The sequence below is a fragment of the Rhipicephalus sanguineus genome, chromosome 3 (genome assembly GCF_013339695.2).
Source record: "Rhipicephalus sanguineus isolate Rsan-2018 chromosome 3, BIME_Rsan_1.4, whole genome shotgun sequence".
Lineage (NCBI taxonomy): Eukaryota > Metazoa > Arthropoda > Arachnida > Ixodida > Ixodidae > Rhipicephalus > Rhipicephalus sanguineus.
The window spans coordinates 124,067,637-124,095,177 of NC_051178.1; the positions used below are offsets into that span (position 1 = coordinate 124,067,637).

General features: G+C 47.2%; 2 protein-coding genes across 3 annotated transcripts in view; one reads left to right on the forward strand and one right to left on the reverse strand.

Moving 5' to 3' along the window:
* Positions 1-8,559, reverse strand: part of LOC119387063 (V-type proton ATPase subunit H) — a 31,956-nt gene extending 23,397 nt beyond the window's left edge. Inside the window, exon 1 of the mRNA XM_037654364.2 lies at positions 8,273-8,559. Coding sequence (XP_037510292.1) covers positions 8,273-8,333 — 61 coding nt within the window. The 5' untranslated portion in view covers positions 8,334-8,559. The remainder of the gene's footprint in view (positions 1-8,272) is intronic.
* The window catches only part of LOC119387066 (blastula protease 10-like), a 60,124-nt gene continuing 33,640 nt past the window's right edge, over positions 1,058-27,541 (forward strand). For both annotated transcript variants that reach the window (XM_049413357.1, XM_049413358.1), the window contains exons 1-4: positions 1,058-1,189; positions 2,256-2,475; positions 13,645-13,774; positions 17,817-17,886. In XM_049413357.1, the coding sequence (XP_049269314.1) occupies positions 1,109-1,189; positions 2,256-2,475; positions 13,645-13,774; positions 17,817-17,886 (501 nt within the window). In that variant the 5' untranslated portion in view covers positions 1,058-1,108. The remainder of the gene's footprint in view (positions 1,190-2,255; positions 2,476-13,644; positions 13,775-17,816; positions 17,887-27,541) is intronic.

A 27,541-nucleotide genomic window follows, 5' to 3' on the forward strand; every position in this document is an offset into this window, starting at 1 on the left:
TTGTACGGCTTTATTTCGCCCAGAGTAACCAGGTCAGTGCTGAAAACCAAATAGCCCACGATGTCCCCGTACCTGCGACACGTCTGGGAAGGCGGAGATGTTCGATGTCGTGTCCGTTCCGAGTCGAAGCGTGTAGGGATCCCGTCGCACAACCGCACCTTTTCCTCATAGCGAGAACACGCTTGCCCTATCAGTTCTGAATAGTACGCCGCATTTAACGGCTGCCTTCTGCCAACGGGCGGCATGATGCACGAGAAACGGCTCGCGAAAAAGAAAATGACCGTGGGAATGCGGTTTCGTCGTACTTGGGTGGCTAGTCGTACTGAACACTGTAGTCGTCGTACGGCTGGGGTGCTATCGCGGAACGATTCTATTTTTTATTCCAATGCTTTTCGTGCTTTTCGCGCTTGGCCATTGGTCAGAACGACGGTCCGTCCGCGTTATCAACGCGATCAGCCAGCCGCGAGTGGTGGATGATAAGAATAGCATAGAATATGGCATTGGAATTGGGAATAGCATCGTTCCGCGATTGCACCCCTGGTACGTGCGGCTGTTCACCAATATGGCCGCCGCAGTAGGACCGCAGCAATGGTGACGTCACGTGCAAGCCATGTATTAGAGAGCACGAAATTTCGCTCTATGCCTATGTATACACGGAGACCCGATGTATTCGCACCTTCTGGAATCGTTCCGCGATATCATATGCCAAGGTTTGAACAAGATGTTCCCTCCACACGACAATACACATACGCGATACGTCTATGGCGTCAAAGAATACAAAAAAACGAACAAGAAGTAGCAAACTTCGCTCAAAAGGCACTTGACCGCATACATCACAGTGCCTGCAGCTTTCTTCTGGCCCGCATACACGTATGCAGTCGACAACAAGCTCGAATAATAAACAAACCCACGACAAGCGTGGAAAGTTTCCGCAGTGCATATATTCACCGTGAACCCGCGTTTCGCAAAGAGGTTTCTGCGAATATGAACCGAAAGAAGATAAACTAGTCGTCCAATCACGTGAACCCTCATGTAATTATAGCATTGTACTCAACAGAGAAAGACAGTGCGCACTGAGGTCCATACCCTTTGACCACTCGCATCGACGATGTCTCCTGCCACGGTTGTGATCGCTGCGCTGCTTAATGCGTTGTCTATCCACTCATCGGAGGATGTCTTAACGAATGAGGTAGGTATAAAGCTACATATGAAAGTTCATCACGCGTGTACACACTTAGCCTGCCCCTTGCGCACTCGAGTCAGCGTGTAAAGTTTTCGGGATGACGAGCTAGCGCGAAAGAAGAACCTACCTCTCGGATTGCCGTATGTTCGACGTGCTAGTATTCTAACTTTGGATAACCTGGTTGACATGATGAAGATGGCTGCGCTGCGTTGTTTGGGTTGTGTGTGGTACTGACTAAGGAGAATGATAAAGATGTGTGAGAGAATAATGAGGCGCAGGTTATCTTTCAGGGTGCTCTAAGCTGTGTTACCATGCCATCGATTTCTTAGGTAAAGAGGCGGCCTTTCTGGTAAGGTGAGATTGACTGTTAGAGTGCGTATGGCGCCACTGTGTGTGGTGTATAAAGGTGATTGTTAACTAAAAATGTTATTATTGAAATTAGAGCATTGCATTGTCTACGCCTCTCTATTGTTGCATCGTTGGGCACATGTTTCCATGGGCGTTACAGAAGAAAGAAAGAAAGAAAGAAAGAAAGAAAGAAAGAAAGAAAGAAAGAAAGAAAGAAAGAAAGAAAGAAAGAAAGAAAGAAAGAAAGAAAGAAAGAAAGAAAGAAAGAAAGAAAGAAATCTGTTTCGGGCTATGTGAGTGCTTTCGCCGCTTCAGTACAGGCAGCATCGCATGCACTGTATTTAACGGATTCTATGAAACTACATTTTCAGAGAGAACAAACAGGGATAGCTGGCAGTCCAGATGTAACTAAGCAGAAAAAAATTCCTTGAAATTTACAAACAGGAATAAAACTCAAGCGTCAAGTTTAAAGCTCTGCAATTCAAGAAAATTACCCGCATCGCAACATTAATTACACGTAATCGTACTTATAAATAAACGTGATGTATTATACACTGCTTTAAAACCCGTCTTTAATTCATGAGTACGAATTTGCAGTATCATTGTAAGCACTGTAACGATTTCATGTAAGCTGCAAGTTCATATAGCGCATCTGTCCGCAGCAGATGCGATTTAATTTCTTAATTCACGTTCTATATTTAAACAATGCATGACGCTTGCGCAGTGGGACACGCTGGAAAACAGCCGCCTGGACCTCTCGTCACGGGGCCTGACGCTCATCGACGGCGACATAGCGGTGCGCACCGCGGACTGGCTAGACATGATGGCAAGCGCCAATGCCACCAACGTGTCCGTCGAAGACGGAGACCATCAGCAACGCAAGGGCACGCCTTTCATCTGGAGGCGGTGGCCCCGCAGGACTGTCTACTACGACTTCCACTCGTGTGAGCACGTATTCTATATACGTTACCAAAAGGAGACACTACTTGTGTATACATGGGTGCATGAGCTGCGGAAGGTGACACTGCTTGTGTCCGCATGTATGGGTGCATGAGTTACTAAAGGTGACAGTGATTGTGTATACATATACGGGCGCATGCAAAGGCTCACCAATCATGTTGTGGCGGGCGAATATAGTCATTGCCGAGCTCGCTCTTGCCGGCAGAAGTTTGTATGAAGACCGTTCGTGAAAATGTTATCTGGCTACCACGGCGGCCACATCGTTAATTAATTAAGAAATTTAGAAATTTATCCCAATATTGTCGCATAAGCTTTCTTACCGATATGTGTGCCTTTAGTGCCGTTTTATGAAAGTGTCACACCGAGGCCTTGATATGCCAACGTGGCAATGATTTCGAAATTGCCCGTTGCCTCCAGTTGTTTTACGTATAGTATGGTGTACTAGACATACAGGTACTAGCGTGTGTGTTTACATGTGCGCGTGTGACGTATGTGCACGTGACGCTCATTGGAATCCAGTCATCGGCGAGTCAATCTGGAGAAACGAGAACGAGAGGCTGTTGGCGCTCGAACACCCACCGTTACTGCTTGGGCAAAACCAATCAGTTGCGCCCTGCTGTCATATTCGATAGTGTATTAAAGTAATACTCACAATTTGATCTCGTCTTTTTGCTTTTCAGTCGTACACACGTTTGAGCAAAGAAAGAAGTATACCTTATCATGGTCCGTGGGTCCGTTTGATCTTTTGTATTGTCACCTCTCCCCTCCTCCCCCCCCCCCCCCCACTTTCAACTGTAATGTCTGTTCTGATAAAGGTGATGTTGGTAATGAATGAATGAATGAATGAATGAATGAATGAATGAATGAATGAATGAATGAATGAATGAATGAAATGGGTATATGGGACAATGCACGCGGAACCTGTAAAATCTTCAACCGTTGAAGTGTGACGCGTCCCGCGCCACTGCAGACATTAGTACACGCCGTCGTACCGATTGCAAGCGCACTGCACGTGGATTTCACTACAGCACCATGTTGCAACACCTCCAAACGACATCGTAAAATGCCGGTGAATTATTTGAGGCCACTGAAGAAAGAAAAAAAGAAAGAAAGAGGGAAAATAAATTACGTTCACGCATCTGCGCCAAGGGTGGAGTGGGGGCATCCTTCCTTCATGAGCGAGAGGCACCTAGCCAGCCGCGTGACGCCCGTACAGCACGTGCTCTCCACCGGCGCCATCCATGCGCGGAACAGCTGAGGCACCAGCTGTGCGCAGGTCAAACAAAAGCGGGCTGCGCATGCATGCTATTATATAGTAAGTCGTCGCCGTCGGCAATAGAGCCAGATCCCGAGCCGACTGCACCCAGACATACAAGGAAGTCAGAGAGGGTCCCATGCTATTAAAGAGAGAAGGAAACGAGAGTTCGCGGAGCAGATAAATCGGATGTATGGCGCAAGCGCGAGGAATGCCAAACCAGGGCCACGATTTTCTATGAAGATATTTTCCGCTCTATTTATATGCAATTTTTATAATTCATTGCTTAGTGCAGGTGGCTCATGCCAATGACAACGAGAGAGGGGTGTTGCTCTTCATTCAAACACTGACGATGCGCGAAAATTGGGAAAACGAATGGCATTGCAAAAAAATGAATAGCTGCACAAAATCGCGCACTGTTTGCGCAAGGATCATCTCGAAACTGAAAGAATCCAGGGACACATTCCAGGAAGTGCCAGGAAGTAACATTCTCTCGCATTGTGCGCATTACCGCGCGAGCGCGCGAGCGAGAGAGAGAGAGAGAGAGAGAGAGAGAGAGAGAGAGAGAGAGAGACGGAAACGATGCGAATGGCATTAATGTGAATGAGGCGATTGCGCTTTCGGTTACCCTGCACCGGGAGCAGGATTGGGTAATAGAAAAGGGGTAAAGAAAGCAGGCATATAGTCCTACTGCACAGTTGAGACGCACAGCAGACCACACGACGAACAGTTCTATCCGATGGGCGCATGTTTATCTGTCCGTATAGAACAGATCAAGATCACTGTCTGAGATGGAACGCCGAGAAGCTAGCCGATGCTGCCTCCCGTCACGTATAGGAGACCTGACGTGCAGATGCGAAGTGCAGAATATATCTCCCACGTGACGTATCCAAAACTGTTTATGTCTGCCACGTCGCTGATTCACCAACGACACAAGTTCGCAAACGTGCTACCCGCAAGCCTTCGTTCCTCGAGCTTCCAGCACTTCTGGGAAAAGCCAGGAAAAGAGCCACAGAAAGGAAGAGAGATGGCGACCGTCATAGCGCATAGGTGCTGCCAGAATGCTTCCATATTACTATATAGCGAACGCGCACAGGGACTACAGAAAAAGACACAGGACAAGCGCTTGTCTTTCTCTGTAGTCCTTGTGCGTGTTCGCTATAGTAATATGGAAGCATTCAGTCAATACCAACTAGCCCAGCTAAATGCATTAAAAAGGGGCTGCCAGTTTTGCATATACATATAAAAACACATGGTCATCATCATCAATATTAGTATTGCTTTGAGCGGATCGACACGTTCTGCACAAAGCAGTGCAGTTTGTAAAGACACTGTATAGTTCTTACCAGGCTTCTATAGTTGATCCTGCCGATTCGGGTGACCACGACACAAATTCCTACATTCTGTCAATCGCACACTCTCAACAACCACGAAGAACAGCGCGGCCGGACTTGGCTCGCATTTCATATCGAGCCCTCCTTCCCTCCCATTGCAATGTTCGTTTCAGGTTTCTTTTTTTTTTCCACACGACGGCACATTGCACAACCCCGACTTCAAGAGAGACGGCCTTCAAGAGAGACATTACGTGCAAGTTAACAAACACGTTGGTCAAAATGGATGCGGTCTCCCCCGCTACGTCGTGCTTTGTTATTAGATCATCTATTCGGCAAGCCAAAGCACACAATTTTCTTTCCAGCTGGGTACTTCTGTGCCACTCGTAATTGCGAACGCATATATAAGACGCCACTCCTTGTGAGTGGGTGAGACAACTTTATTGAATACCTTGCAAATTGATGGCCTCCGTCTAGGGCGCCCGGGGACAGCTACAAAGACCTTGTCTCTCGGAAGCTTCCCGGTCTTGCTGGATCGCCCATAGTTGGTCCTGGAGATCTTAGCTAGTCAGTGCGGTTCTCCACTGCGCATCATCTAGTTCATACGGGGGGATTGCAATTATCTTCAAAAATATTTCGCAACCCCAGAGTATATGCTCTAGGGTGGCTCCTCTACGATCACATAACTTACATTTGGCCCCGGGATATAATTACGGAAACATGCGGTTAAGTAAGTTGTACCGGGTTCGTGTAAGTTCTCGTTTGAAGGCGACTCCATGTCAACCGCCTGAGACCTATCCAATTTTAGTCTAGGAGGTGGATATATACACCTCGACTTTCTGTAGAATTGAGTAATGTCAGTGAATGAGAAGAGTCTTGCCCTGTCCTTCCCATCCATCTCCCCCTCAGCCAGAGCCACCCCCCCCCCCCCGCTCTTTTCTAAGCGGGTGCGTTGCGCGAAACTACTCCTCGTGCAGCGCCGTGTTTATCACTACGAAGTGTCAACTCGGAAAGAAGCCAGCGTGAAAACTCAGTCAGAAAACTCAATACAAAGACACTCAGCCGTCGTTGACAACCAGTTCAATAGAGCACCATTCTGTGGCTGATAGTATTCCATTGTCCGTTTTCCCAGAGCGCGAGAGATAATTCAATCGCGCATGTTTCGTATAGGTGCAGTTGCACCGCTGCCGACATTTGTGCAGTTTTATTAAGCGTATTGATGCATTCGGCTCACTTCCACTATGCCGAACGTATTTCCTTGTGGATCGAATCAGCTGCTGCACTTTTGACCTACTTTCGAGTGACAGTGATGCACTTGAATAGAAGGCTGAAACAAATTGAATGCGTGTCAGACAAACCGGTAGAATTTTTGATATGTGGAATCATATATATATATAGACGCGCATGTTTTCCAGGACATTCGGACGTCACCCTTGACGTGCCCTTTTTATGCGTAGTTATTCTGATGACGGCTCCGAGAGTTGCGACGGCGGAAGCAATTAAATGACAAAATTGACGGCACTACATAAGCTTGTCACGTGTGTCTAAAGAGCCAAAGAATGGCACTTGCGCTTGGATGAGTATTTACGACATGTAGGAGTATACTTACTCAACGAAAACCTGTAATAGAGTATAGATAGCTGGTGACACTTGGTTCCAAGACTAGCAGCACCGAGTGCCATAGACGAAAACGTCGCGTACTTCATAGACAACACTCATAAGAGATTCATACCGACATACTGCTATGACCCTTGGAAATGACCAGATCAAATTGACCTTATACGAGATAGCCCGACAATCAATCCACTATCAATTCATCAAACACTTCAACAATAAATCAGCAAGCAATGCACTGTACGTTCTCGGTTTGCGAGTGCTACTGCATCTTTGTACTATGTATAGTCACACAGATACGTATCTAGTGGTCGGTTACTCCCGGTCCTAATGCGTACCTACATGCTTCCATGTAGTACCAAAGAAAACTGAACAGAAGTAGGTTGCATGCCTGTCCATTAAAATTTGCACAACGTTATCGCAAGTCGCTGATGGGAGCGCGCATCAAAAACGAGGACGAAACGGACATACAAAGAGAGACAAAGCCGTAAGCGCTTACGTCTTTCTCTATCTTTATGTGTCCATTACATCCTTGTTCTCTATGCGCGCTGCCATGAGCTATCATGAACAAACTAGCCCACCTAAGTCTTAAGCAATTATCACAAGTCGATACGTATATGCCTGTACAATTCATTTGACCGAATGTTTAGGCCTTGTAAATATTGTGGTAATATACTTTCAGCACGTATGCATGCAGTCAGAATGTTTTCAGCGAAATTTCCCATGAAGGTGTCTTTTTACCTCCGTAGTGTGGTTGGCTACACGTTTAGGCTTGCTCGCAATAGCCCAGCAATGCTACCGGCTTCAATCACTCATGCCGACGGAGCAAGAGGAAGGGACTCAGGGAATCATTGGCGTAGCCAAGGGAGGAGGGGGCTAGAGGGTGGGTTTAAGCTCCCCCCCCTCCCCTTGAAAAAAATTCTGGCTACGCTTCTGTGGGGAATCTTTCGTAACAGCTGGAGAATCCTGCTTCGGCACAAGCTTGGCATGCACCTGTTCGCCCCATGACAAATGTTAACATATGAAACGACCGATGCACATAGCACCGGAGCGAAACACGCACGCAGCGTGCTCGAACAAGTACCAATACAATTCATGAGGCTGTAATCACCCATGCAAGTGTTGCTATCTCATGATTTCGCCTTAATCCTTGAACAGTTGTGCGACTGTACACGAACACCTTTGTTGTTGTTTCCCTTCCCTCTCGCTCTCTCTTCATACTCCGACAGCACACGTACATTGTCTAAACGGACATCACGAAGAAAGCAAAATAGCCATTACAAACTCGTTTGGTATCGTAACTAAACATCGTTAGCTTGAGACAACCAGGGTGCTTGCCGAGTTTTCGAGACAGCAGCCTCAACCACTCGTCAAAGATAAAACAGTTCATACTTTATAGCAAGTTAAAGAACCCCAGGTGGTCTGAATTTCCGGAGTCCTCCACTACGGCGTATCTCATAATCGTGCATGGTTTTGGGACGTAAAAACCCAACAATTACTATTATTAATTACTACTCCATAGCAAGGAAGCTTGTGTGCTTATAACATTCGATGCTGAGCAGTGGTCACGTGCGTACGCACCTGTGCCTTTTCTTTCCTCCTGGTCCTGGTCTTCCAGGTGCTTGATGACTAGCTCGGCCATGACTGAGGCGCGCCGCGATTGCCTCGCCTGGTGGAAGAAGGCCTCGGGAGGCCCGGTCACCTTGTCCAGTTCGATGTCGCTGTTGCGCCGCTCGTACGAGCCCCCGCCCACGGGGCTCAGCCGGTCACGCTTCCGGTGGTGTTTGCCGTTGCCGCCGACCACTACCGGTCTCCATCTTCCCACGAGGCATCTTCTACACTCGACTAGAAGGCTCTCTTGCCCTTCTCAGAACACGCGATGACGAAGGATTCGTCGCTGTTGTGCGCTGCACACCTTTCACAGTACGGACACTAATAGGAGAAGTACTAACTGAAGCGAAGCCTTAGACTGAAACGAGAGGATTAGGTCGGAAGATCGATGTCAGCGTGTATCCGCTGTGTTATTTGAGTAGGGCACTGAGGGGAACCACAGTGCGAACGTTCCAGCAATCACTGATGAAAAAGAGTACAGACTCGATGTTGATGACGAGTGGCCGTGACACTTCGATCCTTCTTTCGAGTGGCGCAGTTGGAAGCAGGCCGTGTACGAGGAACAGGATTTTGCACACGCTACTAATCGTCCAATGAGCCGAGAAGCACCGGCAAATAACCTGCACGAACGGCAGTTGCGTAACGTTTAAAGCACCGTGCTGACGAGACGCTTCTGTCAGCAACTACGGCTCACAGCAGTTCGTCTCACTTCTCCAAGCTGACGCAAGCTAACTGCAGCTACGGTTATAACTGAATGTGGATTTTTTTTTCCTCTCTCTCCTTTACCTGAGCGTGCGTACCTGGCCGTTATGAGAAACGCGTTACACCCAGCCGGCGCGGAGACCGAAAGCGACGGTTTTCGAAGCACGTGAGCCGCCGGCAATCCTCTCGGCAGCCGCGTATTTGCTGCTCGCTGGGTCGCGTTGTATCAGAAACAAGAGAGGCAGATGGGAGGAGGAGGAGGGCGACAGTAAAAATGAAACAGGCCTGGCCGCGCGCGCTGTTCGCCGGGCAGGCTGCGCTACACGCCGGTGAGAACGGCGCGAGCGTATACATAGAGAGCGGGACGAGGGAAGAGAGAGAGAGAGAGATAAGATTCTTTAATGAAATGCCCGGAGAGGTTAGCCTGGTTTGTCGCCTGGCTTGCTACTCCAGGTGTCGGGTGATTATGGTATATACAATGATCACATATACACCATATACACACAAATAGTACATACAGTCACAAACACACATATATACATAAGAAGAGTCATTCACAGGCTTTGGTTAAGCTGAGTGTTCCTCAAAAACGCCAACAGCGCTTTTGTGCTGCGCATCGCACAACTGTTGTCTTGCCACGGGCCGAGAAGGTGCCGCAGCTCCAAGCTCGTGCCGCGTTGCAAATGAAGTGCCTCCTTCAGAATCAGAGAGAATACCGAACAGAAGTGTATATAAGCGAATAGTGTATGCTTCTATGAAGAGCGGCTGTGTGTTGGCGCGAATCTGGTCGCGTCACGACGACGCCTGCAAGTCGAGACATATTTCCGAGACAAATTGGGACGTGTATTGTGACGGCAGTTTGGCGCAGCTGGCTGACGATGTGTTCTGCTTGTTATCGTTCACGAGACCCGGGGCGGCTCGACATCTTACTAATACGAAACGAAACGGGCGTCGCGACGGAAGTACTAGGGAAAAAAGTAGACGTCGCCATGAATCGACTCTTCAGACATCAGTGTACCCGATTCATATCACACCCTCCCATACGCCCCTTAACCTCCGATCCCCGCCCCCACGAACAAATTGCATCTGCGGCGCTGCGACCCGCAAGCTCATGCTAATAAATCAGTTAGCGAAAAGAAAACGATAAAAAAATTCACTCCATTAAATGTCAAGCTCAAAGATTTAATCGCGAAACCGGGCTACGCAATTTGGCATGCTTTTTCCAGTTCCGCAAAGAAAAAAAAGAGGAAATTTTTCAAGTAGAGGAAGTGAGAAGAAATAAGCACACGAGAACTGTAATTTGTTCCCTTCAGCAGAACCACTGCATTTCTTTACAGGACTAATTTAGGTAGCGCGGTGACAAGTGGGACTCACGTTCACGAGACGTTCACCTTCAGATCCCATCATAACTGCTTCGCTGTCACGTATACCTCTCTTGTACGCATCCTCAAACAAGTCACTAGATTACATATAGTTGACAGCGCATGTTGCGTGTGGTGCTGCTCAGGCAGGTGTTTTATTCTACAGCAGTTCAGCAGCGTTAAATATATGCTTCTCTTATAGAAATCGCAAGACCAGCAGCCGCATGAGAAGCCGACCTCTCATTTCAATTAATTGACTTCTCTGTGCACAGAAGCGGCACAACCATGCATTCATCATTGTCCTCCCTTCAGGCATTCTTTTCCATGCTTTTGCTCCCATGGGTGTATGGCGGCCTGCTTGGACAGGATGGTGTGGTCTGTCTGTATTGCACGTCTACAATGCACGTCAGTTTGACCCCTCCCTACTCATGGCTTGTGCGCCGAAATTTAGATGAAGCACGGCAGGATAACTTTATATATGAACGTAATTTCGTCGTGCGTTTGAGACTCGCGAAGTTCATCCACGTATGATGATGATGATGATGCAAACTTTATTGGGGTCCAGAGAAGACGTACCTCAATCTTGAAGAAAGCTAGGCTCCACATATTTTCATCCCTCGTGGTTTTCCAACTCGACATTGCAGGTTTGTCGGATACGAATCTATGCGGTACTCATCAATCATAGAAAGAAAGAAAGAAAGAAAGAAAGAAAGAAAGAAAGAAAGAAAGAAAGAAAGAAAGAAAGAAAGAAAGAAAGAAAGAAAGAAAGAAAGAAAGAAAGAAAGAAAGAAAGAAAGAAAGAAAGAAAGAAAGAAAGAAAGAGAAACCGCATTTTACAAAAGCGTTTTCTTTTTGCTTCGCCTAGATATCTCATGACTCTTTTTGTCAAATCGCGGAACAAATATAAATTGCTCAATGGCTTTACAACATTGCTTAAGTGCAACACGAACGCTCTGAGATATAAAGGAAAACTGTACGCATTTTCATCGTTCGCGAATATTAAATCAATGCGAAATCTCCATAAAAACGCCATCCTATATACTGTCTCACTCACAGGTTATTCCTCACAATCCTCCCTCCGCCTTCTTTCTCTCTCATTCTCTTTCTCGCTTCTTCAGTTTTACCGTCGCTCGCGTGCAAGCATACAACGCAAAGTTCGGAGGCAAATATACCAAGCGTACGCATGTGACTCGCCGAGGCTCCACCGCAGCCGCCGTTGCCATAAAGAGAACATAACAGCTGACGACTGCCGTCTTATCAGCATGGACGAGCACTCAGCTGCGCGCAGAATTCTTTTGCGGTGCTGCAATTCCTCCTCTACGGCGTTTGACGACCCAGGACCGGGGGTGGGGAAGGCTTAGCGAGAGAGAAAGCTGGAGAGGAGGAATTACCTGGAGGGCAGATGACAACGACACGGAGAGAAAGATGGCCACGACTTCTACACCTGTCCCTAGTACAGACAGACAGACAGACAGACAGACAGACAGACAGACAGACAGACAGACAGACAGACAGACAGACAGATAGATAGATAGATAGATAGATAGATAGATAGATAGATAGATAGATAGATAGATAGATAGATAGATAGATAGATAGATAGATAGATAGATAGATAGATAGATAGATAGATAGATAGATAGATAGATAGATAGATAGATAGATAGATAGAGAAACTAGCCCTTCGTCACCACCGACCTTACTAAGGAGCCCTCTTCCGACGAACGCGTACATGTAGGAAAAGTAGGATAACCGCTGCGAACGAAACCATGCAGTCTGCCGACAACAAAGAGTTATTCCGACAACCAGAGCGAGCGGCGCTCATTTGAATTTGCCATCATTCGTGCGTGCGCGACCGGGATGCATATCGCATGACATATGAACGAGGCTCACATGCCGCGCGATTCCGACTTCCTTCCGCGCTGCTGTGAAGAGAAACAAAAAAAAAAAAGCGTTTTATATTGCGTCACACAATGTGCATAACGTACACGCCGGATGTGACGACAAAGCAGTACCGTCGCATTATAATGTCCTTCGTTGTTGCGGCGATGTGAGAAAATGAGCTTGCTGAGCACTAGCTCTTTGTTTATATGCGACGTTAGTTCTCCTTGAAATGGCTACACACAGTCGATTATGGAAGCGTATATACAGCATTCCCTGCGAAACAGGAAAAAGAAATGGCGCGAAATTGTACATCCGCTTACTCTTCATCATTTATTATGCATCATCTATATCCGCTATGCCGCTGCCAACATCCGTTCTTGCATAGGCGTGCACGGGTTCTCTTAATGACGTCATTGTTGTCCTAGCCTCTCATTGCTGCTGCTGCTGCTGCTGCTGCTGCTGCTGCTGCTGCTGCTGTTATTGCTGTCATAGCTTATTTGGTGGCATGAGGAAGGCGCGATCAACTAAATTTTGGCAGTAATAACATTTTTTCAAGCTTTAAAGCACTATACTTATCACGTATGTGTCAAAATATACTTATGCATCAAAAACAAAACTCGCCTAAGATGACTCGAAGGCGAAAGCCTTCGTACATTGTATTAATCATCATCTCTCTGTCTCTCCTAACTCCCCCCCTTCCCCGAAAGCTTTCTGCGCCTAACGTCGTCTCGCACTGCAGTTTAGGTGTACGTTAAAGAACCCCAGGAGGTCGAAATTTCCGGAGCCCTCCACTACGGTGTCTCGCAATCATAATCATATCGTGGTTTAGGGACGTTCTGTGTAATTACAACAATTATTATTATTGTTTCGTACTGTCTCCGGGATCGGAGGAGTTGCAAGCTTTTTGCACATTACGTGGTTTTGCAGTGCCTCCTGGATCGGCCTACATTTGGCCATGCGTTGATGTCACGTGATGACGTCACACTATATCCTGGTGACGTCACAAATGCTGGCGACATGTCACGTATATCACATGATGATTTTTTTGCATCACTTTATGTTGACGCCGACGCCACCGGCGGTCACTTTTCGCTTTTGATGATGCCCTAAGGCATTCGCCCTGGTAATGTGCCGGCATTCAAACTCGAGTTCGCTAAGCAATCGCGTAGGAAATATGAAGCCAAAACGTTGTGTTATATTTAGAACGGTAGATAACCGAGTGGTGAAGGGACGAAAATGAAACCCCTTTTCTCTCCTCGTCCTTGGATTTTTTTTAGAAAAAGACAAGAACTGCAGTGAAATCGAGCTATAAGACCCTGATTACGTTTTAATACAGCGCCACAAAGCTCTCTGCCAAACTTCGTATAATTCATCACACCTCGCTTGGGTTCGCAGCGGTGAATGACCGTGTCAAGGAGATCATAATGGAGTCCATCGCCCACTGGGAAGAGAGAACTTGCCTCGTGTTCACGCGGAGGTCCCAGGTCCACCTCTGGTACATCAACTTCCGCACCGACAACGACGGGTGAGCTTGCATTAATTAGAGCTTGCTAATGACACTGAATTACATATAACGTCACGATTACAGAACATCAACGGACAATGAAAACCAAGTGAAACATAGTTTACTTGTTTTTTTTAAAAAACTATTTAGTTAAGATACAGCGGAAATACAGTGGAAGAGAAAACTTGCCTCATGGAGGGATCCGACCCCGTGTCTTTTCATTACCCAGACAATGGTCTAAATTAACACGGCGTGGTTTTCTCATCTAGTTTCTTGGGCGTTTGAGCGTGCTCATTAGACCTAACCGTGCTAGCCCCAATGGTTTGTTTAGATGGGCCGAGCCACAGTTGACCAAGCGAAGAGGAGCATGGAAGTAGGATATATCGAGGCGAAATCCTTATCTGCATTTAATTAGTATGACGCGTATTAAGTGCGAAACACTTTAGGGGCCCGGGCTGTCGTATGCTGTCGTATGCCACAAGCAAGCTCCTCGCGTTGGGTCTGCACAACACCTATGCAGAACTTTGCGAAGCGCAACTCACCACGCAGCTACAGCGACTTACGCAAACACCAACAGGCCGCGACCTGCTCCTACGCATCGGCTATATCGGCCAGCTTCACGAAGCAGCTCGCCGCAAGCCCATTCTAGGCAACCTTGGCACCACTTATAAGGTCGCCCCCCCATCCCCCGCAAAAAATGGATCCCCGACTACATCAGGGCCGGCGGGAAGCCAGAGTGGAAGCACTCGAACGAGAGCACGGGCACAAGAACACTACGTACTATATATGTTGACGCCGCCAACGCGAACACCAAGGCAGTTAGCCACAGTTGTTGACCACACACTCTTAGAACGTACCAGCGCTTCCGTGCGGTGCCACAACATCACCGCGGCTGAAGAAACGGCCATTGCGCTCGCTCTCGCCCTCGGCTACAGACAGAGACGGTCGCTGACAATTCTGACGGACTCTCAAGCGGCTTGTCGCAACTACCTACAAAGGCGCATCAACCAACCTGCCCTCAATATCATCATGAGCGCTACAAACACTGGCGAGCATCCCGGTACACACACACCCCGCATTTGGCATCGGATCATACGGACCCCGGGTCACATGGGGCTGGAGGGAAACCAGGCAGCGGATAGCGTAGCTCGAGGATATGCGAGTCGAGTACCCTCCAACTCCGCCTCTGAGGAACCGGCGTTCCCATCCCATGCGACTACTCGGCCATCTTAAAACCACTACAGTGAAAACTCGGTGATACGATTCTCACGGGAACACCAAAAAATATTCGTATTATCCGAAATTCGTATCACCAGAAAGCATGGAAAATTATCATGCGACAAAATAAACCTGGCGTACATTTTCATTTATTGTTTTTCAGGGCCGCAACAACGTCAGGAAGAACCCTGAATGATTGTCAGTTAAGTTTTTAGATGTCGGCAATCATACCAGCACTCGTAAATATACGGCCCGTACTCGCGCATTTAATTAATTAACCAGGTGCGTTGTGACCCGCCACAGCAGTAGCCCCTTCCAAATTTTAGTATGCTTTTTTGCATGACACTGGAGTACTGCAGCGAAAGTAACAAAAAGCGCTTTGACGCGATGGATCAAAGCCACAGAATTACAGAACCACGGTCCTGTGTTATGCTTTTGTTATCGCTGAGGTGTTGGGGATGTTTTTTGGGAGATTCACGGCCGTGCCCGCACAAGTGCGACTTTAACGGTCGCACATGTTGACGTTGTGAGGCCTGACTCCTCCGCCAAGACCGTCTCGCCTTCTTTCGGTCCTCGTCCACCTTTCATAGGGTGTCTGATGCCCTAGGCAGGCACGTGTAAACACAGTACAACGACAGCAGCCCGCGTCGACGTGTTAAAAAAAGCATGGCGCTAATGTTCTCTGTAATCTAAACGCGAAGGCACACGGAGGCACCTAAGGGCCTCAAATATTCGCGCGCACAATGTCGGAGGCCGTGACGCGTCTCTGAAGGTTTATTCTGACCGTAAGAAAAGTGTTTTTCTTACACCGTGATTCTGACGATTTGGCGGTACGGCGCGCATGCTCACGCTTGCGTTCCGGCGCTCGCACGTGCTTGGCGCGTCTTCCGCGACAGCGCGGACAGCACCTCTTCGCGCCTGGGCGGTAGCGTAGTACGTTCGTATCAAACGTCGCTGGGTGAAAATCGGTTCGCAACAACCATACTCCATTACACTGCAGGCCAATGGGCCTTGGCCGGGACCAACGAAAAATTCGTATCACCCCGAAATTTGTATGAGATGTGATCGTATCACTGAGGTTTCACTGTATACAGGACTTAGGCGCACTTATTCCCTATCTCACCGAACACTAAATAAAGAGGAATCGGTCAGCTGGAGACAAATTCAAGCCGGTACGTTTCCAAATTTGCACACCCTCAGTAACATGCATCCTTCAGCATACTCTCCTCACTGCCCATGGTGCTCAGCTAAGGCTACCCTATACCACATCACGTGGGCATATGTCAGACCATTACAGCCCTACCCCCAATACAAATTCCTACAGCGGAGCGATGGGAAGAACTGCTGGCCAGCGATAACCTGGAAGATCAGCTGAGCCTGACTGACCGGGCCCGCAGAGCGGCTGCTGCAAGCGGAGCCCTGAACTGAGCACCCCCTTCACCCCACCGCAAGCCAAGAACCTCCGAATACTCGGAGCATCTCCGCAGAAATTATACTGCAAACAAGTTTTCACCACCACCACCTACGCTGTCGTACGCTATCGTATGCTGTCGTATGCTGTCATCGCTTGGCGTAACGCAGGCAAAACCACGTATAGCATATATCCATCTGTAGCATATTGAGCGCGCGCTCGCGCCAAGGACAAGCCTTCTTCATCTTGTTCTTCGAGCGCCTTGATGATGATATTAAGTGCGGAGCACTATAGGGGCCCGGGCTGTCGCATGCTATCGTCGCTTGGCGTAACGCAGACAAAACCACGTATAGAAATAGAAGAAAGAGAGGAAATAGAAAGAGAAAAAAAAAATAGGAAGAAAAATAGAAATAAACAGAAATAAAGAGAGAAAGAAAGACAGAAAGAACTGGAAAATAGAAAAAGAAAGAAAGAGAAAACCGAAGAGAAAGAAGGCTGCCCAGTTCCGCACTTTCTTCAGGCTTGGCCCCGCTAGTGCGAACGTGCCTTAATTTTTTGTGCGGACAGATCAATCGCAATGTCTCGCGTTTCGTGTCGTGAGATGCGTTTCGCACAACGCCAGGTCTATGCCACACTATACTCTGATTGACTCACACGTAATGTAGCCTCATATTAACTAAATCTCCACAGGCATTCCGGTTGTCGACTCTGCCCGCTATGGAATCACGCCGCAGAGCGACAAACAGTATACCTGGACATCCTCAGCGCAACACGGGCGCGTTATAAGTAGTAGAATTAATTTCATAATGCAAACCTTTGTATGTATCCTTTTCGAATTTTGTGATTCGGTGCGCCTGCTGATATAGATCCTTCTCGTATACCAGTCAAGTGCCGTTTAGTGTTGCCCTATACACTCCCAGGACTGGCCCACACTAGTCGGCAAGCCTATCCTGCATCAGTGCCTAAGCAAAGTGAGCAGACCTAGAAGACAGTATAATTACGCGTAAGGGGGTCCCGTGCTCGTATCTCCGCGTCTATGTAGCCGTCTTGCCCAGCAGGAACGTAATCGCAATATGTGAAAACGTTTCTGCAGGATATGATCGATTGTATATAAGCCCATTGAACAACATCCCAAGGCTCTACGCGATCATAAATAGGACAATTTCCAATACAGGTATACGTATGGCCTTACCTTTTTTGTATACGACTGTGACGCTCTTTCCTATCCGACCACTTCATTTCTTGTTTCTACGTCTTTTCCACCGCAATCAATATGAACCAAGCACTCCAGCAACAAAATAGTAATGCCTCCTTTTAGCCTGCTATAAGTTGGCGAAGTAATAGACATCGTGATTACGCATGCGCACGTCATGATCTCTCATTATGAGTAACATTTTTTAATTATTGACGCATACTCTTCCTTACACTACACAGGTGCTGGTCATTGGTCGGCATGGAGCCACTCGGCCCACAGGACCTCAACATTGGGCCCGGATGCGAACACGTGAGCATTATCGATAACTGCGTGATAACCAGTCAACTTTGACGAAAGTTCTGCAGCGCCGTAGCGCTAACGCTCTTCTCTATAATTCTACACAAAATCACCGCTGAACTTTCCCTCAACTTTTGTGCAGGCCGCCACAAATTTGCCACCATAACGCGTACTTTGTGAAACTTTGAGTCCGCTCCGGCGGAGCCATTTTCAGCCTGCTCGCCCTTGTTGCTTGAGCACCCATTGGACGAGCTCACGCCTGACGAGTTTTCCCAGTCCGTTGCGTGGAATCTTGTCGACGAACGTGACGCCGCCTTCCAAGCGGAAGCTCTTCGGTGCGTTTTCTGGGAAGCGAGGAAAGGGGAAAGAGAGAAAAAACGAAGGCAAGAGAGTTAAACACAGGCAGAACAATTAATTTAATCACGTAGGGCTTCGCCACGCAGTCATGAGGCCAACTTAAGACTCGCAGTGTGTGAAGAAACCGTTATGTAGGTAAGTATAATACGTCCTATAACTTTCAGAATTCACCTAATTATCAAAATATAATTGAGGCGTATTTAGGCATGCTTAAGTGACATATCTGAGCTAGTTTCAGCCATACACTAACTGCTGCTCAATTTTCTCGGCTGATAAAGAAACACCGCGATATGTTCTTAATAATTGTTGGGGTTTAACGTCCCAAAACCACGTTTTGATTATGAGAGACGCCGTAGTGGAGGGCTCCGGAAATTTCGACCACCTGGTGTTCTTTAACGTGCACCTAGATCTAAGTACACGGCCCTCAAGCATTTTCGTCTCCATCGAAAATGCGGTCGCCGCAGCCGGGATTCGATCCCGCGACCTGCGGGTCAGCAGTCGAGCCCCATATACCGCTAAACCACCGTGGCGGGTAAATACCTGTTCTTCTTTTGTTTTAAATGTTGGTACCACTGTGAGTTATATTGCACGTTATTAAGGTACTAGCTTGAACGGGCATGCACAAAAAAGCTCGTGCATTGAAAGACGAAATCTGCGTTCTTGATTCTTGGCATTGGTTACATTTCTTTTCGTGATCTCTAGAGAAAAATAAATCATTCGGCATTCCACTGGATGTTCCAAGTCCATCTTTCCTAAGCATCAACGTTGACTTCTATCTGAATATTTCACGTGACAAAGCGCTTCAATCACGCCGCGCCTTCCTCTGTTTCGCTGAACGCTCGCCCAAATTATGTTGGAGATGAGACGAACCTTCTACGAATCGTGTGAAGTGTCCAGCTCCCAGTGTGCTTGCTTCTGGCTTTCGCACAACCACGGCGTGTGCCACGTGGCCGGCCTCGTGGTGAGGAAGCCCGACGACGGCGCAGTCGTGCACTTCCGCACATTTGTGCAACACACCTCCACCAGCACTGGCGAGACCTTCGCACCGCGACAGCAAAAGAAGTCGCTCATCCGTTGCACCAGGTACAGCCAACCGTCTTCGTCGTAGTAGCATTGGTCGCCTATACGTGGATATTAGATTAGGTTAGATTAGATAAGTAAGACTGCATGGACAGGCACGCATCATATACTACAGGCGTTTCAGAGCAAGTCATTGCTAAACCTAGGCACCAACAACCAAACCAGGTGCCTAAAAAACTCACAGGGTCCCTTATGCAATCGCCTAGGACTACTCGAAGGCGAAAGCCATCTTCTTCCTTTTCATCTCAGTCAATGTACTGATGACGTCCTTACATGACGGCACGCTATGTGACGTCACAAATTTTGGAGATCTGTGATGTCGTGATGACGTCGTATGGTGACGTAATCGCGTGATGCTTTTTGTTGACGCCGACGGTTAATGTTCGTGCTTGATGAGGCCTCTAAGGCTTTCGCCTTAATAAACATTTCTTCTTCACTACGTTAACTCGCGCGCAACCTACAATGGGCGATAGCATTTACTAACACAGATATAATTCATCCATACTAGCTCTAGCGGTGAGCTTCATTGTTTTGCTGAGCTCACGGTATCCTTACAATATACAAACACAACGAGCGTACATATATATATACCTGTGCGGTACCAGCCTTGGCTGTCAGTGGCAGGCTCGTGCAACCTACCCCAGTAGCCGAGCATCAGACCTGGACTTCGAACCACGAGCTCGCCTTGTTCCCACGGTCCGAGGGGCTTGCGCGTCTCGACGTCTCTCAGCTGTAGAAGCGCGATGCAGAACGTTTACTCTTTCTTTATTCAATACTGCAAACCTTATACAGCTACAAGGAAGGTTAGTAAAAAGACAAACAAAGCAAATGTAAACAAAGTTAATAAAGTTGTAAGGTTTCAAAGCGTGGCGAAAGGCAACAAATAATTATTCCAGTCGATTGCAGCGCGAGGACAAAATGAAAACTTAGTAATAAACCTTTTCATGCAAAATATGGTGTCAGTGAATACGGAAGATTATGGTGGCGAGTATACCCCGATGTCGAAGACGATAGATAGAGTGAAGTGCTAGGTCTCGATTACGAAGCAAGGAAAGAAATTGTAAACGCAGAGTTTTCCTTCTTTGTTCAAGGTATCGAATGCTTTTAGACGCCTGCATTATTTCAAAAGGGTGAGTCATACAAGATGACTCAGGCTGGAGGACAAGAGAGAGAGAGGGAGCCTGCAAACTGAATCGCATGCCGCTTTTATTCACATTATCGCAGTTCTGAGCGAGAATATTGGAAAATTTACCACTGCTTCGACGCCCATGCCCAAGCGGCCTATCGACTTGAAACGGCATGGTGCGCTGTAGAGGCCCGCCGTGACGAAGGGGATCTCCGACTGGCCGTACACTGCAGTCGCGTAGAGAATAAAGAGATTTTTATCCGCATAAAATAACAATAGTAGTCATACGTGTATCTACAGTGCCCAAAACAGCTACAAGCTTTTCTATTGGTGCACCTGAAAAGATATGCGCAATGCACAATGCACAGAAAAGACAACCGCCTGCTGCAACACCACCACCACCACCACCACCACAGGAAAGACAAAAGAAAAAAAAAATGTAGAAAAAGAAACAGCGGGGACGTGGGCTTGAGAGTTAGAAAATCATGCACTATGGTTATTATTCGCAGAGCACTTGTATCGCCACCAGACCAAGAACCGCTGGGTTTTTTGTTCGAACTGCACTTGTAAAAAAAAAAAAAAGGGAAAGAAAGAGAGAATTATGCAAGGCATTCAATGGAAGAATGGCAAGTGAAGTGGGGTTTCAAAAGTACTTTTGGGGTTTGCCTATAAACAACACCATTTTCAGGGCCACAAGTGGAAATAAGCACCAGTGAAATATGGTAGGACATAGAATCACTCGTGTAAAGCTATTATTAATGCGAAATATAAACGAGAAGATTAATTAACTTTAAAAGAACTAAACTTTATCAGGAAGCCGTTATACGGTCTGTGAGGAGGACCGTGGACCCGTAACGCCAGCATTGGTTTAATGGTGGCTGTCATGAGTCGCTTTCTATCAGTAAAGATGGGAAGGAAATTTTTGGAATGTAACATCAGGGGCATTCTGCCGCCATTATCGTGGAAAACCTGCGTTGCCATAACCCTGATCCTTAAATAATGATGAGCACCCCACCCTTAGGTGACTTGAAGGGAAGTCCCCCCCCCCCCCTGTCCCTCGTGCGCACGCCCGAGGGACAGGGGGGCTATGGTGGCTGTTGGTTACTGTTGGCTAGCCATATTCTGGAAATTGCGCTTAGGCCACGCAAACAATGCTGTCACATTTAAATGCGCTAAAATGAAGTGATTCTTGAATTCAGACGTTGCCAGAATATATAGAGCGACGGGTTTGTTCGGACGTAGTAAAATAATGGAACCACTTACGCTGAGTAAACGACTTGAGATTTAGTTCCTGGAAGAGTGCCTTTGCCACGTCCTCGTTAATGCTGGCGGTCGCACTCGTGACGTGTTTTAGGCAGCCGAGGTCGTAGTTCTTGCGCTTCTCGTTTTCCAGTATGCACCGTGCCGTGTAAGATGTCGTGCTCAGGGCGGTGACCTGTTGAGAACAAGGAGAAAAGGAACAGGTAGTTGCTGAAAAATGTCACAGTATATATTTTGATTGCTCTGCAAAGTCATTAGAAATATAATTACACAGATTTTGCGTATTATTGAAACTTCCCGGCAGCAGAACTGCTGCTCTAGCTCAAGTACCGTATTTACACGATTTAAGTCAACTCGAATGTAGGTCAACCCCCTTCCATATTGCTTTTTAGCGCAAAACACGACACCACAAGAAGGAAGACGGGACACAGCGCTTCCCCCCCTCCCCCCCTTAAGTCTCACTGCAAAAAAAGAAAGAAAGAAAGAAGAAAAAGACAGAAAAGGACGAGCACATTTCACAAAGGAAATTTATTTACGATGTCGCTAAAAAAAAAAGAAAAAAAAACTCGAATTCAGATGTGCAAAGGTGGCTTCACGGCAGTGATTCAAAGATATGCAGAAAAGCTACCTTTGCGGTAAGACGCGGGGATCATTTTTAGAAAATTTTCCATGAACCGTTGCTGAGGCTGCGGGTTATACACGAGAAAATAGAGTATACGTTACAGCTAGAGCCGGAACGTAAACATAGTGCCGTAACCATGCCACAGAGCACCTAAATTTTTGTTTGTTTCAGTTTCGGGTGTAAGTCGACCTTACAACCGAAACTAGTTTCGGTTTCTATTGTAAGTCAACCCCCCCCCCCCCCCCCCCCCCAACATCGGCTTTCAAGTTTAGATAAAGATGGGTCGACGTACAATCGTGTAAATACGGTATTTTAACCCTTTCCTAAAAACGTCGAAATCTTATTTATGTAACTTGGAATAACGGATTCCACTAACAAAACTGTGGTATAAGAAATATAACGAAGGGGTGTGCTGCGAATGACCTGCAGTGCTTTTTGTTTTAGGCAAGCTGGCCAGAAACCTTGTACGTCATCATATCTTGTTATTAGCTAAGAGCACCAGACGTCTGCTTAAACCATTCGTCGAAAATAAGAACTCATGCGCCAAAGCCACATACCGAGATACAGCTCCATAGTGAAACTGCTGCCGCCACCAGCACCAGTCCTTATTGACTGGTGGTAGTAGGCCACTACCAGTCCTTATTGACTGAACTAGTAAACCTTTAGTCTAACTTAAAGTTACCATCTCACGCACTCTTTTTATTGGCAGATGAGTAGTATTTCACTAATTTCTGAACTGGCATATTTTTATCATTACCTAAAATCACCATGCCAGCTACCATCGCCGTCGCTGAGGTGTTGCCTAGCACATTCATTGACACATTAGTATGCGAAACCCCATATAGTACACAAGGGCGGCAGCTTGGGCTTGTTGGAAATTCATGACAGTATACTACCAGCGCGAAGACACCAGGACAAGAAAGAGGACGACACACTGCGCTGACACTTTCACACGCTACCAGCTAGATAAAATGAACTGAAATAGCTGTAAGTTTCGATCTTCTCGATCTCATCGAAATATAGGCGCCATGCATCGCAGAGAAAAGAACTCATATCACTACATTCGACGTCGTTGTTTTCTATTTAATTACACGGTCAACGGATCAGCGGTCAGACTCGGCGTTCCGTGTATATGCACATACTATACCTTGTGCGTATGCAGTGCCTCGAGTACATCGTCAGCGGTCTCAACAAAGGCAGCCGACGCTCCCTGTACAATGGCCTTGCAGACAACGTCGAAGAGCGCGTACACGTGACCCAGAGAAGTGGTGGCGAGCACCACGTCATCTGTGTTCAGCGTCATGTAAGCAGGATGGCTGAACTCGGCGAGATGAAAAAGAAAGAAAAAAAAAAGGAAACGCTGCAGTTTAGCTGCAACTTGCAGGCCTTGGCCAAGGCACTTAAATTGCTGGTTCTTAATAAAGTTTATTCTTCCTCCTCCTTGCAGTTCAGCTAAAAATCCGAAGCACCGCAAGTGATGGCAATCTGTTGCAACCAAAGCTATAGCGGCCGTACAAACCGAGTAAATCCTTGAAAGTGGCAACCAAATGCGCCATGTAGTTATGTCATTTTATTGCGATAGCAATTATATGGACACTCAATGCGCATTTCTGGCGTCGCCTTCAAATTCCCTGTAAAGTCCAAATGTTCTATGTCTGAGCGAAAGCTTGCGAAGGCTACAGACAGGCGCGGCTCAAGCAGAGATCAAACGCGCCGGCCGGCTCCATTGAGCGAAGGAGCATGAAGGGGTGCCGGTGGGAAAGGGGGAGAGTGGAGGGCTGCATCACTCGGGCAGCAACTGCGAACTTTGATCAAAACGGTGCGGTAGCGCGCGCTATCTCGACAGCAGACGGCTCGTACCCTTGTACGTGCTGTGCTTTCACCGCTTACTTCGCGTTGAGGCGAGACCGCACGCTCTTTTTATTTGTCAACTCTGTGGCATATTTACTTGCTGTGACATCTGCGCTGTCCTGAAATGAAATGCTCTATGGGACTTCTGTTCCTTCTTTTGGGCATCTTCTTGCCACTCCATTACCGCACTATGTCCAGGATCGAGCCAATTCTTTTTTTCTTTTTTTAACAACGGAGTTGTTCTAGGTATGAGCCGGACAACTGATGAGTGCCCAGGGTAATCACGCTCCGGTTCCCAGATACACCCATAGATGGGTAGAACTGGGGTAATTTTAGGGGCGAAGCTCCTTAGGGTGTGGGTCTGTCCCTCCTCTGTAGTATGTAGTAGTAGGTAGCCACCTCTAGTTCTTGGAGTGTTCACTAGATGGCGCTGTCGTAGCCACCTCTAGTACTCAGAAAGATCCCTAGATGGCGCGTAGGCACTCGCTGCGGCCGCCTCTCTCGCCTCGCGAGGCCGTCGCAGGTAGCGTCTGCTAGCGAGTTTCTTGATTGAAAAAAACCGACTGCTCGCGCTGCACAACCGTTCTCTGACCACCCCGTATATATAGGCACTGGATTTTGATATCCAAGGTAGTGCCTGTGTGAGATTTCTCCTGTGCATGATTAAACAATAAAAATTCACAGCGTACATGCAAAATTAAAGTGAGCTGCAAGTCGCCATGACTCTCATCGACCCTTTAGTATAAACGCGCCCGACTTCACGTCGTTGATGATGTACTGGGCAGAATTCACGGAAGATTCACATATGGCGCGTGTCATTTGTGGAAGGCAATCGTTCGATTTAGTGCGGCGACGTACGCTAGGGGGACCGTTGTAATAAAGGGACCACGCAAACCAACAGTACAATAAAAGTTTGATGTTTATATATACACGGTGTTTCTCACGTTTACTTGATCATATACTGGGCGAATTACTCGGAGTATTCACGGTTTACCGATGATTTCCTCCGGAGCTTCACCCCGCTCATGATCATTCACCCCTTGGATATGCTGTGGATTTTTTTGATACGGTGTCACGTTGTTACACACACAAACATTTTGCCCTGCAGACATGGCCAAAGAATGTGCACGTATATATTAAAGAGCAGCAATCGCGAACGCTGTGACACTTCTGTGCCTAATACAAGGAGGCAGTAAAATATATTATCACCTGTTTGACTGGAAGTTAGCTAGAACAGATTCGTGCGTGTGCACGACCAATTTAGCCTTGCCGGTCGTACCGCTCGTTGACGTCATGTAGCAGATATGTTGTTCCCGGTACTCGATAGAAGGACGATGTGTTCCGTTCACTGTGCGCCCCTTCTTCAGCAGCTCGCTCCAGGTGATTACGCAGTCTGACGAACCGTCCCGTTGGTCTGCCACTTCATCGAGCACTATGATAGTCTGCAAGAAGGGATTCGCAAGCAAAAGCTCACACAACCTCACACGAAAGCTCACACAATTAACGTTCACTCTAATTTATAAATGCATGTAAGCGCAATCATTTCGTACAGGAAGCCATTAAGTACATTGATTAGGGGTATTACGTAATTAGCTTGCAGTGACACTGAAAACCAAACAGGGCAGAAGTTCGGGATAAAATAGAGGCTTGAGGAGATGGATGTTCTTGAACAGGAAGGTGTCGCTGAAGCCAACGTTGCGACATATGGTCTCGTCTTCTTCAAGGCAGGTTGCTGTCTTGAAGAAGACTAGTTCACTTGTCAAAACTTTGGCTCCAGGGACACCTTCCTGTCCCACAACCTGGGATCTGAACCTACAACCTTCGACGGTTGTTGGTTAGGATCCCACCAACGGAAAGGGTGAGTTTTCGTCCACTCTAATTCATTTCAATTTACGCCATGATCACTACTCTACGGTTAAAGACAACAATTAATTTCACGTACGCTTTCCTTGGCCTAATTGTCTGTTGGATTCAATTGGTTGTCTCTAACAAAGAAACGAGCCCCTCGACAAAGAACCCCCTTCTTTGGTTAATTGTGATGGATAGTGATGGTAGCCGTTAGATATACTTACGACTAATAAGCTGTACTCGCTGCTGCTATACCAATCTTGTATTCATTCTTGTCTGACGATATTTCCTTCACGATAGTTCATAAGGGTTGAGTAGCGTGCCGATTCCCGTACCTTAAGAGAAGGTAGCATGCGCTGTAGCTTGACAGCTTCCTGAACCCAACATGATTCACAGCAGATGGCCGCTAAGGACAGGGGCCGCACCGCATCGGCAAGGACATCTGCACACGCACATCATTGTTGTTCTTTAGCCGCGAACACACAGATTCCTACCGCACTGGAGAGAATCGGTTGTACCAGTCGTGGCAGCCTAGCACCTAGTAGCACGCAATGTTGCGACAACGTTGAAGCAACTTTCTCAATGTGGCGGCGACGTTGTGTCAACATTTGGTGCTACTGTGCCGGGCTGGAGGTCGCAGGTTCAATTAAGTCCATGGTGGCTGCATTCCGATGGTGGCAAAATACCGAAACACTCGTCTACTTAGATAAAGGTCTCCTTCGATAAAGGTGCCCGCTGGGGAACTCCGGGCGAACAAAAATAATCAGCACTCTGCAGTAACGATGTGCCTCGTAATATCGGATAGGGGCGTAGCCAGGGGGGGGGGGTCAAACCCCCCTCCCCCCGAAATTTGCAATTTTGCTTGCGTATATGTACACGCACACATACAAACGAACGCACGCACATACATGAAGTATGGTTGAACCCCCCCCCCCCCCCGAAAAAAATTCCTGGCTACGCCCCTGATATCGGATAATGGTTTTGGCGCGTAAAATCCCACATTTTAACTCATTTTCGCGCCTTTTGTGAAAAAGTAAATGACTAGAACTGAGGCAACGAGGCAAAATACAACACTGGCACTCACCCTGTGTTTTTGTGCAAATTGTGCGATGATTGTTAACACTGCTGTGATTCAGACGGTTCGAAAGCTGTGCCGCATGCCGTGCCTTGAAAACAAAGCATACAGAAGAAAATAGAGCGGGGTTGTGTAATCTTGCAAAGTCGCACTCTCCTTTCCAGAGTAATAGTTTCTTGCAAAAAAATAGTTGTATTTATAACTTTTAATGAGTGGGTGATACTTGCCACAATCCATCTTGTAAGCTTTACTGCGTTACAGCGTCGTGCTGCAGTTAAGCCATCATTTCAAGCGCATATACGTTATTCAATTGGACACGGATGTAACGTCTTCGAATGCTTCTAGTCGCGCTATCAGTTTCAAAACATAAGGTTTCCGCGAAATAGTGCACTCGACGTTCGCGTAAGAGGGCGCACCGACGCCCATTGTCCATTACATGAACATTCGC